General features: G+C 40.3%; 1 protein-coding gene across 1 annotated transcript; it reads right to left on the bottom strand.

Moving 5' to 3' along the window:
* Nucleotides 1-2,566: 2,566 nt before the first annotated feature.
* On the bottom strand, nucleotides 2,567-10,423 carry mpc2b (mitochondrial pyruvate carrier 2b). The gene is made up of 5 exons (XM_082507605.1): nucleotides 10,084-10,423; nucleotides 6,055-6,095; nucleotides 5,582-5,666; nucleotides 4,910-5,021; nucleotides 2,567-3,608 (listed from the first exon to the last, which is right to left on the bottom strand). Exons 1-5 carry the CDS (start codon nucleotides 10,175-10,177, stop codon nucleotides 3,560-3,562), a joined length of 381 nt encoding a protein of 126 aa, XP_082363731.1. The 5' UTR covers nucleotides 10,178-10,423; the 3' UTR covers nucleotides 2,567-3,559.
* Nucleotides 10,424-12,805: the final 2,382 nt, after the last annotated feature.

Genomic DNA, 12,805 nt, shown 5'->3' with positions numbered 1-12,805 from the left:
GCCTCATTTCCAAGTTCCATGAATTACAGTATTTGAATATTTTGTTTCAACATGACGGGACCATCATAGTGTGGTGGACAAACTCTTTTGGTGTTGTGGCAGGAAGGACATTCAGCATGGGGCGATCGTGGCTCAAGAGTTGGGAGGTCGCCTTGTAATCGGAAGGTTGCCGGTTCGAGCCCTGGCTTGGACAGTCTCGGTCGTTGTGTCCTTGGGCAAGACACTTCACCCGTTGCCTACTGGTGGTGGTCAGAGGGCCCGGTGGCGCCAGTGTCCGGCAGCCTCGCCTCTGTCAGTGCGCCCCAGGGTGGCTGTGGCTACAATGTAGCTTGCCATCACCAGTGTGTGAATGGGTGGATGACTGGATGTGTAAAGCGCTTTGGGGTCCTTAGGGACTAGTAAAGCGCTATATAAATACAGGCCATTTACCATTAACTGGGTGACTCCTGGGAAATAACTGGACAGCTGAAAGTAGCTTGTGGTGTCAGGATGGTGCTAAAGATTTTACCCCAGCAGCCAGGTTAACCTGTAACAGGAAAGACATGGGTGTAAATACAAATAGCAGTAATGATCTCATTAGGTTTAGTGGTGCATAATTGGAACAGAGCTATTGTCAGGACTGTTCCTGCTTCATTTCAAACAGTCTGTTCAGGTAGTCTCAGGAGCTTTGAAGGAAAGGACTTTGTTTTGTGAAAAAATTTCACCTCCATCCATGAGGCTGCTTTAATCCCAAAAACATCTTCACTAAACTTTAAAGTCCAGTTGCTTTCTTTCCAAGCTCCTGAGACTACTGTGATCTGGATGACTGATAACCTACACAGACATAAGATTATGTTCAGATTATTTACCACAAATAACCTGATATGAACTGAAAAGACATGTTAAGTAAGATTAGCACTTGGCTTGCCTCACTCATTAGATTTGTTGAGCCTGTTTTGAATGGCAAAAAAGTTAAATGACCTCATAGCCATCCTACTCTGACCTTTGTAAACGCCTAATAACACCGGTGAGCGGGATCTAAAGTGGCTCAGGTGGTGCAGGGTGTGTGATCTCTTTCAGATCACTGAATGCTGTCCACACAGAACTTTGCCTTTAAACAGAGCTAAACGTTTTTTTTTTTCTTCAATCTTTCATCACACGGCTCCGAAGCTGTTACAGAGTTGTAGTTCACAGTGTAAACAGAAGGGGGAGTTTTTGTTTCATCTTTATCACCTCTCAACCTGAGCTCATCTTATGGAATTAAAGGTGTTTATACTGATGACCCCAGCTCACACCTTTATGCAGTCAGAGAAACAAATGGAGCAAAGCTCTTCCTGGTGACTCAGAAATGATTCAGTGACTGATCAAGTGTTTGAAGGACATTTGCAAGTTTTTATGGCTGCTGCTTTTGTAATAATTAAGCTATGGTTATTTTGATTAGTTTAATTATTATTCAATAAATGTTAATCATGTGAAACAAAGATCCTCAGTGCTTACTAGGTTTAAGTGGTACTTTAAAGCTGAACTTTCACATAAGCAAAACATTTTTTTACTGTTATAGACGTGGAAAAAGGAAATGTTCATGCTGGGTGATCTTTTGCCTTGAAAGTGAGTTGCCTGAGTAACGGAAAACAGTTTATTAGGTACACAGAAATAGTTGGATCTCATTTTGTCTCCAGAACTGGAGCTGGAAGCATTCCTCTGACATTTTGGTCCATGCTGATATGATAGTGTCAAACAGTTGCTGCAGATTCGTCCATGATGCAACTCTTGTGTTGGATTGAGGTCTAGTGACTGTGATACGATTGAGCTTTCTGACATCGAGAGTTATCCTGCTGGAGGCAGCCAGGTGGACACACTGTGGTCATATAGGGACAGACATGGTCAGCAACACTACTCAGGTGCTATAAAGAGTGATCACTTGGTACTGAGGGGTCCATCACACCACCAAAAGCCAGAAGTGTGGATATAAGGCATGGTGGATGCATGCTTTCAGGTCGTTTAAGCAAAATTGACCCTACTATCTGGATGTTGCAGCAGAAATCAAGACACAGCAGGCTAAGAAAAAGGTTTCCAGTCGTCTATCATCCAATTTTAGTCATGCTGTTTGAGTTTCATTTGAATTATTGTTGCCTTCCTTTCAGCTGGAAGCAGTCTGGCCATTCGCCTTTGACATCAAAAAGGCATTTTCACCCAGGGAACTGCTGCTCACTGTCTATTTTCTTTCGAAAACTTGGAGGTGGTTGAGGAAAATTGCCAGTAGATTAGCACTCAAACCACGCCTCCTTCACAGTCACTTAAATCACCTTTCTTCCAAATTGTGATGCTCAGTTTGAACTTTGTGAGGTCAGCCATGTTTACATGCCAAAATGGACTGAGAATTAGCCATGTGATTGGCTGATTAGATGAGCAGTTGAACATGTATACCTAATACAGTGGCCCCTGAAATATACATTCCTCCACAAATGGTGGATCCCATCATTCCAGCTGTTCTTAGAGGAGCACTGTAATAAGTGAAGCGATGTTAGTGCGGAAAAATGTTGATCTCTTATTATTCTTAGTCAATGCTAAAAATTTAAATCAGCTGTAGGCATCAAACCATATTTATTAGCATTAGACAGTCATCACAGAGCCATAACGATCAATCCTCAAAAGTGCCATTTGTTCAGTCTTCTAATTAATTGTTAGCACTAATTATTGCTAAATTAGTCAGGGGTTAATTTATACAATGGGAAGACCTCAAATAATTATTGTTACACAAAAACTATAAAACACCTTCATCAGAACAACAATTTTGATAATAGAGCGCTGTTAGTGTGTCAGTACGTGCTACCAATCAAGACAAGGCTTCAGAGGTTAAATATGTTGCATTAGGTAAGTATTCCTGAAACACAATTAGAAAATAACAGTATCTTCCTATACAGTTTTGACTGCAAATTTTTAATCAAGTAATTCATAAATCAACATTTGAGTTCACACAGATTTAAAGTCATTAAATGGAAGAAATCGTTACACGGTAATCAATGACAATTTAATGATCTCAAGCGGGACATGATGATCAAATTATAAATAAATCAAAAGGTTAAGTGCAATGACATCCTTAATTTCATCTGGACACATTCCTTAAACCATGTTCAACACAACTCTAAGAGTTACATGTTTCGTTTTTTTGGGAATTGTCTGCCTGAGGTACTGATTGCTACACCTGAAAAATCGATGATGGAAAAGGCAAAGACCTCCCAGCAAGTGTGCAAGATATAAAGCATGAACTTAAATTAAACACTGTACAATCACAGAATGTGTTGAACAAGAAGTATTTGTGCGTTGATGACCATTCTTGAGCGTGTGTTGACTACAGTTTAAAAAGAAAAAAAAAAAAGCTTTGTTTTCCTTCCCTCCCTCAGCACACCCTGAGGAAATGTGAAACTTAAAGAAAAGTGCATATTTCCAACAGGGACAACAGGCTTAATGTGGTAGAACAATGGTTATTATGGCATGGATGTTATGGAGACAGCATGGTGTGATGTCGAGATGATAAGAAGTCTCCCTTTTAGTCCGCTGCAATGGAGCGTCGATACACTCAGGACTCCGCAGCCTGTTTGGCCTCCGCCTTCTTATCCTGCTCGTACCTGTTAGATGATTAAAAACAAACAAACAAACAAAACAAAACAAAAACATTGTTTAAATTGCCTCTTAACTAAAAATAGTGTTCCATGTTAACTATGGCCAAAGCTTCAGATAAGGACCATAAAATAATCCCAGTGAGCTCAGATGTCTGCTGAAGAAACTGACCAATCAGATGAAAGTGGGGCTTAAAGAGACAGGAACTCAAACTTTCAGAGAGACCATGAACTGATGTGCTGCATCAAGTACTAGCTGAACGTGAAATAATAATAAATAAAATATAGAAATCGTGCAAAGCTACTTTGGTAGAGTTCTAGAATACAAATAAAGATACTTTCAGCTGCTCCCTTATTTCCCAAGGGAGTACCACAGAGGAAGGATCCACCGATTCAACGGCGGATGCCTTCCTCACACAACCCTCCCATTTGTCCAGGTATGGGACCATCACTAAGAGTGCAATAGCTTGTGATCCCCCCCCCGACTGGCTTTCGTGTCTCCTCTTGGGCTTGAACTGGGATATTGTGGATGTGCCGGGAAGCTATGTTCACTAAAACACTAAAAATCTAGTGGTATGAATACTTAGCAGCAACTCATCTCAGCGAAGGGACTAGTTTGTGTAGCAAAACTGAATTCCAAGAATCACTTGACTGATACACTACTGTGCAAAAGTCTCAAATCAAGTCATTTTTAAAAACTTGTTTCCGATGAGCTAAACTTTCCTGTAATTTTTTTTTTAAGTCCTGTTGAGCAATAGTTCTCCAGACTTTGTGAAGGTCTTTCAACATTGTTGAGACAGGTTTTTGCTGTCTCAGCAAGTGGTGTTGGAGATCTTGCCAAAATTTAATAACAGTGCAGAAAAGTACAGACTGGCCTCCCCAGTCCAAAGAAGAGATTTGAATATCCTTCACAAAGCCTGGGGAACTATTCCTGAAGACTACTTAGATAAATGAGAAGAAAGCTGTCAAAGAGAGTTCAGTGTGTGTTGAAGAATAAAGGTGGTCTTAACAAATATTGACTTGTAATTGAACTCTCCTCTGATAGAGTTCAGCTGACACTAGAAAGCAAAGCACACATGAAGACTACACTACATTATACATTCACTATAGCTACAGCACTCTAGGGTCAAACATTAACATGCCTGCATGATTTCATATCAGTAATGATTAAGAAATAAGCACTCTACATAAGGCTACTGTGCAATTATCTTGCATTCCTTATTATAACTAATCTTTAAAATGCTTCTAACAGTGATTATGAGCTCATGTAACCCACTGGCAGAAACATCATTTACTGTGCATTCACACACCTCCAGATCCTGTAAAGCTGTGAGGCTCCGGCACTGCCGACAAAGAAGTTGACAGCAAACAGGTTCCAGTTTTTCGGGATGATAACCAACGAATATCTGGACCAGATGAGCCCTGATGGAGAAACAGAACAGGAGGAGTGAACGTGACGCACACTGATGGTACACCAGGGTCACTCCTCAGGACAGAGTCTGTGTTTTGGCCAAAGAGTCGCAGATAAGATTTGTTTGAAGAGACATAGTGCAAAAAAAAGTGGAACAAAACAGGCGACCTTTAACACAGATTGGTTAAAAAAATAAAAAATGAATATGGAAAAACCTGAAAACTGAACAGAGATCAAGTAACGAGATGTGAAATGTACAACAACAACTCAAGGCAGAGCTTAAGAACTACAAACTATGCATTACCTCTTTCAAAGTTTAAACCAGGATTAAGTTTCCAGTTAACCTTTTACTCACTGAAAACCCTAAATTAAGAAAAAGACTCAAAGGTGTCGACCAGCTGTGAACTCTGCCCAAGGGGAATATTCTGCAAAAGCCCCAGAGAAAGACTTACCAGGGAAACTTTTCCATTAAACTGTCCATTGTCTCGCACAAAACCCATTTGGATGTACGTACGCGTTTATTCCAAACTGACACATTATGAAGTCGACTTGAGTTTCGGTGTCGTCTCACCTGTGGCCGTCAGCACTGCAGACTGAGAGGTACTGAGTTTGTCTGCTGGTCGAGTCATATCAGCCAAACCAGCTCCAACCAGACCCTGTAGAGAAGAGACTGATGTATTTACTCCATTAATGATCAGTCAGTTTTAAATGAGAATCCCAATAATCAGGTTTTTAAAAAATAAAATATTCTGGAATAACTATAGACCCATAAAAACAAAACAAAAAAAACATCCAAATAACACAATCTTCTTATTGACAGAACTGCCACGTGTGACAAATTTCATCCGAAGGAGTCAAGAGTTAACAAGGGAACTACTTGTGTCAGATAATGTGCGAGCTACAGGGTAAGAGGCTTAACTGCTGACTGTCTGCTGATGAGGTGCGGATAAAGGCATGCTTGGTAGCAGTTTTAAATAAATCATATTTTTAAAGTCTGTCTGCACTTTATGCTGTGGCTTACGAGCTGGGTGAATGTGCACTTACCCATTTAAACACTGGGGCCCAGAAGAAAACAGTTTTCGGACCTACAGAAAAAACAAAACATAAAATCACACCGTTTAGTTTTCCAGAGGTAACCAGCTTTCCCACAGTATTAACCATACACAATACATTTGAGGATAAATAAAAGCTCCTGATATGAAGGCTGTTTCTCTTATAGAAAATTATACAATGACAACCCAGGTTTGAGCTCATTTAGAAACTGGTGGTTGAGGGGTGGAAAATAAAAACACATAAATAAATAGCTACAGCACAGAAGTGTTATATTTTGGTAGTGATACTGCATCATCTCGTGTACCACCCTCCTATTAATTGAGCAGACTTGTATTAAATAAGCAAACATATGACACTTATGCTGGCATAAGTGGTTGCTGGTTGGCCAGAGCTTGAGGACATCGCACACTCACGACTACTCCTGACTGCAAGGCGATTGCACAGGTCGCCTTTTTTCAGGCAGGATGCTGTCAGCTCAATCCACTCTGATTTTCAAATGTTTGCAAATAATCGCTGTCTAATTTATAAATGCAGAAACTGCTAACATGTTGCCATCACTCTGAATACGTTCCTGCTAGCATCAACTGGCTGCCAGCTAGTTGCATTCTGTTTATGTTTCAATAGAAGAGGAAGGCTGCTGAGCGTAAATGCAGTGGTCAATATGAATTTCTATTTATGCAGTCAGCAGGAGATATGGGATGTTTGACGATTTATCGCAGTTAACTGCCGAATTATCAGAAACAAACTGCGTGTAATTGCCAACTTGACCCCATTCAGTTGCAGGCTGATCGACTGTCTTATGGCAGATTTAATCACAACTTTATCTTATTGACTAAAACAGATATTGAAAAAGGTAAACTTTGACACAATTTGCATTTAACAAAAATTTGTTAAACTCACTATGAGTTACTGCAGTACTCAACATATCGCAAAATGTTAGAGACCACAAGAACCTTGTAACTGGAGAGAAGTACTGCGATAACATTGTATTGAGGGGTGTCTGGAGATTTTCATCACCAACAGTATCACCGTTACACATTTTGTCCACAGGAAAATACTGTGAAGCTGACTTTTACTCTCTGTGCTCACAAAAAGATAATTTGTGTCAAGAGGATTGATAATAAAAATGTTCTGTTCTGTTTCTATACTTTCATATATTTTGGGTGGTCAGTTATCAAGTTTAAATGTCACTTTATAAACAAAACCAATTCAGAGATCAGCACATTAATAGATTCTGAAAGCAACAACTAGCTGCAGTCCTTAATGTAATAAAAGACCATGTGATAACATTGCCACAGTTTTTTTTTTTTGTTTTTTTTTTTTTTTTTAAAATAGCAATACCTTTACACCTTTGAACTCCTGTCAAACAAACACCACCTCAACAACCCTGATGCAATCGTGGCGTTATTACATCAGAACTGGAAAGCAGCAACAGAAAACATCAGATGATCAGGACATCACAGCACTGGCTGTTAACACTCAAAATATAATGCTCGTATTTGAGCTCACTGAGTTTTTCCTGCTTAAGACATCCAAGCTCTGGAAGAGTGAAAAGCTCAAATCAAAACCACACCAATGGATCTGAGTGTCACAGATCAGACACTCGGTGTCTGTGAGCCACTGGGAGGAGACTCACAAAGACTTAATTAGCCACAGCACAGTGAAGAAAAGCTGCTGGTCTGGAATCAGCATTCCCGGCAGCGCTGCGGGGCAAAACAGAAACTAGAGCGTTTGTGGCTGCCAATCATCTTTGAGGGAGTTGGCTTTTGTCTCCACCCCTTCATACCTGATCAGAAAAGTTGTCCTTGACAACCCCGGAGCTCCAGTACCCTTTCTCAGACAAATCTAAGACCAGTATCACCAGTGACACTAGTTACTCCTTAACCAAGATCCCTTTAGATAATATCAAGTGTCCTCAATACATAAGCAAGACTTACGAGAAACACCTTCAGTTTAGTTTGTGCTTCAAATGAGAGCTAAAGATTTTAGCACAGTGTTCTGAAGGGCATTGCTGCTTAATTATAGTGTGTTATACTCGTAGGCAATTCTTCTGTATTTATACTACCCTGACTGATAAATAGTGACAAAATATACCTTCATGAGGGAAAGTGGGAGGTGAGTGCACAAATACCAGAAATGTTCAGTGTGCATTGCAACTCACTGGATAAGGATGATATAGACATGGCCAAATTTGTTATTGGGTCTGGTTTTATTTAGAGTTTATCGTCATCTTTAAATCGTTAAAAACAAAACAAAGAAACAAACAACAAAAAACAAAAAACACCAAAACTGTCAAATAGAAATATGGAGCTACCAATTATGGGGGTCCCCTTGAGAAGAATAATCGAGCATCTAAAAGTAGTCAAGTTTATTCTACACCTCCTACTTCACTCTGCTCAGTGTAGGTGCCGCACGGCCACGCTCCTGGAAATCTAGTCTGTTCTGAGAGGTTAGCCAGCATGATAAAAACAAACAACAGTGATCATGTTGTCCCCAACAAATCCCTTTAAGAACAAACTGTTGCCTCCAACTTTCTCAGCACGGCCTTTAAGTTAGGTGTGTGGCAAATTTGTCGGGGGACAAAACAAGTGGGTGCCAAAATCTGGATTTCAGCTGTGCAGAGCATAGATTTGATTGAAGTGAGCTGTGTTTGTGTCCCTGCTGTGCTTGATACCAGGCACACAAAAAAGTAAGTTAGAACAGTTTTATTTGCAGATTTAGCAAGGATCATATCCAGGATACCTGAGCACAAAGAAGGAGGGGTGTCACCAAATAGAAACATTACCCACTTTATCCAAGCTCAGATGATGTGCAGCAGTAACAAGAGGACACCGCATTCAAAAATAGAAGTAATCCACAGGGTCTTTAGCTGCCCTGATGCATGCAACTCATGCATTACATTTTAAGAGTAAGTATGCAGATTCGGCACTGAAATAAGGAGGTGCTGCTGAAACAGCTGGCTGCATCTGGATTACGTTGAGACAGCTGCTTATTCTTTGAGGCAGTGCCAAACAAGCTGCTGGGAGGACATGGTCACTGTTCCATTTATCTCGGAAGTTTTATGCCAGAGCATGATGTCACTCCTGAGTTTAAAACTTGCCAGTTGTAAAGCCGGAAAAGCGAGGATCTGTTTTTCTACCCTGCGAGGTAGAGCAATTCATTCATCACTAGCTAGTGCACGTTCATAGATAGAGCTTGGTCTGTTCCCTGTGTATTAAGTCACAAACACACAACACTTACAGTACACAAGCCAAGTTTTACTAATTTTTTTGTCCACTGTTGTAATGGTGGACCATAAATTAGGCCAACCTTTTAAGTTGACTGGAGGGCATTCCAGCTGAAACTTCCATCTTGGAAGTCAGCATTTCTGATTTCAGATGGAATGGAACATATCTGTGATTCACAGTTAAGTAGATAAATAACAGAAGTAAAGCCTGAACAGAAAAAAGTAGCAGAGAGCATAACGGGTTTTTTACTTCTGCAATCAAACAGATTTTGACCTTCCACCAAAAGAAGAAAATCAGTTTTTGTGCAAGTTGGGCTTAATTTATTCAAAACCAAGTTACGACCAGGAAGCAGCATGAACTTCTGTTTAGCCAACCTTAACTATATGAAACCAATCAGGCTTACATTCATAGTCACTCTCCAGAGGCACAATACTACTTTTCTTATCAAACCGAGCATGCGACTACATAGTTTAGTGATAAAGGACTGATTGAAATGCACAGTTAAACACCCAGAACGCGATAAACTGAATGAAAGTGGGTTTGGCTTCCTCCACAGACCGAGGTTCTTGGCTCAGCCCGCGTTATCCCGGAAGGTTACAGATTACACTGACAGCGCAAACACAATTAATTTCATGCAGCTCGGGCATCGGCGCAAGAGATGCTACTGTGATCCCTGAACGATGCGGTGCAGAAAGGTCAGTGCATCCTCATCCCATATCACGGCTGGACAGGGCGGCTGCGGTCACCCACCTCCCAATACCAAACAAACTCATTACGGTCAACTGTGTCTTACCTGCCGGGTGGTTGTACACAGGTCTCAGCTTGGCGGGCAGCATGTGCTCGATCCTGTCCAAAATCCTGTGATAGGACGCTCTGAGCGCAGCCATGATGAAGGTGTTGATAATGAATGCGAGAGATGAGCGGAAACTTAATAGCAAGCTCGCAAAACTGTTAGCTCGGCGAGTAGCTAGAGACCTTTAAAAGCTGTTTGTGAGATTTAGATACGGCTCAGAGAGGATCCTGCTGTCGACCTTCTCCCGGTGGTACTGTGACCGCTGCTAATGGTGCTAACTGTCAGTAGCTTCTCCCACTCTGACACGACGAGGTGACTTTCTGTACGATGCAACCTACCGCGTGACGGCGGGGCTATAGGTTTGCGCTATTCTCATTGGGCACTGCGGTCATACCCATGATGTGATTGGTTTACACAGGCCTGTTAGGTTATTGGCACAGTTTGTGCCAACTGGGTGGAGCTAAAAGTAAGAACAAGTGGAAGAAACATTGGACCAGACGCCTGGTTAAAGAAAATAGTAATGATGAGATATTGTATTTTATGCTTGAGGGCCAGAGAATGTTTAACAGGAGGGAAAAACCTTACAGGATAGATATATGTGCAATATGTGCAATAAATTGTCCAATGGGTCCAATGTGCAGCCATGAACTACACATATAATATTGTAAAAGTGATGAGACATTTAATGCACAGAAGATATCGTTACTGTGCAAAGTCTTTCGCCTCCCCATATTTTTTATTTATTTTTTGCTGGCAACTCTGGTAAACAAGATCAGAGATTTCTTGAAATGTGTGCAGAGGTGGTGAGAAATTAAGATGCACTCATCATGGACGTGAATGTTATGGTAATTTGGAGCTTTTAATGATTTCTCGGAGCTGTTCTTTTTCCTAAGTAATATGACTCAACAATATACATTGAAGTTTGAATTTTGTTTTAGAGTTTCTCTTATCCACACTAGTGATGGGAAATTCTGACTCTTTTTAGAGAACCGGCTCATTCAGCTCGACTCACTAAAAAGTGCCGGCTCTTCCAATAGCCAACAGGCACTTCAGGTTGTTTTGTTACTTTAATTAATTTATTATTAACAACAATATAAAATTATGCACAAAAGGAATTACTAATGCAAAAAAAAAAGTGGTTTTATTTATATATGTTTATAGATAAATATATACGGTGGCCCCTAGAGACAAAGCACGTACACACTACAAAGCATGTTGCTAGTGTTAACTGAACTTCCTTACACAATTGAAAGCATATGTGTATTGTTTGTGTATTTATACACAAACACTCATATATGTTCAAATAATAATTGTAAAAAAATGTTTATTTACCAAATTCGGTCATTGGTACTTCCTGGCTTGTGTAGCCACTAGGTAACAAAATCTCAACACTGCCCCTTGCATCGAAAAAAAGTGCGAGAGAGAGGGTGAGAGAAAGAACTTGTTGAAAGCTTCACTAAAGATTTGGTTCTGCACGCTATAAGCAAAATAAAAGAGGCAAGGAAATTGCCTCCAGGGGCAGATAAAGCCATTATGAACAGGTTTACCCACAGGATTTGGGCTAAAATTTTGTCGCAAAACCTTAAAATGTCCTTAAAGAACACTGATAAAGTCAGTGTGAAAGTTGCGTTTTCAAAAATACCTGGGTACATGTGGACATAGCCTAAGTGGATAACATTTTTAATTAGAATTATTTGTTGTAAAGGTTAAAACCAGACTAGTTTAAAATAATAGGCTCATGAACCACCTGGTTGAAAAAAAATGTCACCACAGGAATGTTACAATAGGTATAGGCTGCTGGAGGACTCCCATGATGCACTGAGTATTTCCTCTCCAGTCAACTTTCTCATTCAACATGTGTTAATAGACCTCTCTGCTGAGTCATACTTGTTATTAATCTCTGGCTCTCTTCCACAGCATGTCCTTTATTCCGTCTTCCTTCTCTCACCCCAACCGGTCGCAGCAGATGGCCGCCCCTCCCTGAGCCTGGTTCTGCTGGAGGTTTCTTCCTGTTAAAAGGGAGTTTTTCCTTCCCACTGTCACCAAAGGGCTTGCTCATAGGGGGTCATATGATTGTTATGAATGTAGTGACAGCGTAAAGACAGCCTGTTCTTCTGATTTTCAGATGAATTTTGGGAGCCATTTTAACATTGGTTTCTATGGAAAAGTTGCAGCGAGGAGGGTGTGCATTGGTGAAATTTCTGAAAGAACCATAACATCTATTACAATAATAATAACATTGGATGAAAGAGGACAACGATGGCTACGTTTTGACGGTAAAATGATGGCTGTAGAGCAAACGCTGTGTTCATAGCAGCAGTTTAAAGAGAAGATTTTAAGATAAATTTTCCCCCTGCTCCCACTCTAGCAGTTGACCTGTCTCCTCCAACATTCCGTCCCACACACAACCATTATAAACTCTGAAACAGGTGAAAAAAAGGCATGAAACTTAAAGTAGAGCTGAAGAAAAAGTATAAACAATATTGAAAAGATAAATACCAGTTGAATAGTTCAATGTCTTGGCTTTGTTTTAAAGTTTGAATGGTGGTTCTAGGTCAACGTATGTGAAGGTAGATACAGTTGAAAGGGGAGTAACTTGAATGAGGATTTGAAGGGTTTCCCCACTGAAATACATCATAAATATTTGTTGAAGGAAGTTGAATAATTTAAAAAATATAAAAGTTAAAAATGAGAAAAATACAAGCAGTCATGTCCAAAAGAA

This window comes from Aulonocara stuartgranti (assembly GCF_965226115.1).
Source record: "Aulonocara stuartgranti genome assembly, chromosome: 16".
NCBI lineage: Eukaryota > Metazoa > Chordata > Actinopteri > Cichliformes > Cichlidae > Aulonocara > Aulonocara stuartgranti.
Note: the sequence above shows the minus strand (reverse complement) of the source record. Positions and strands in the feature narration are given on the sequence as shown.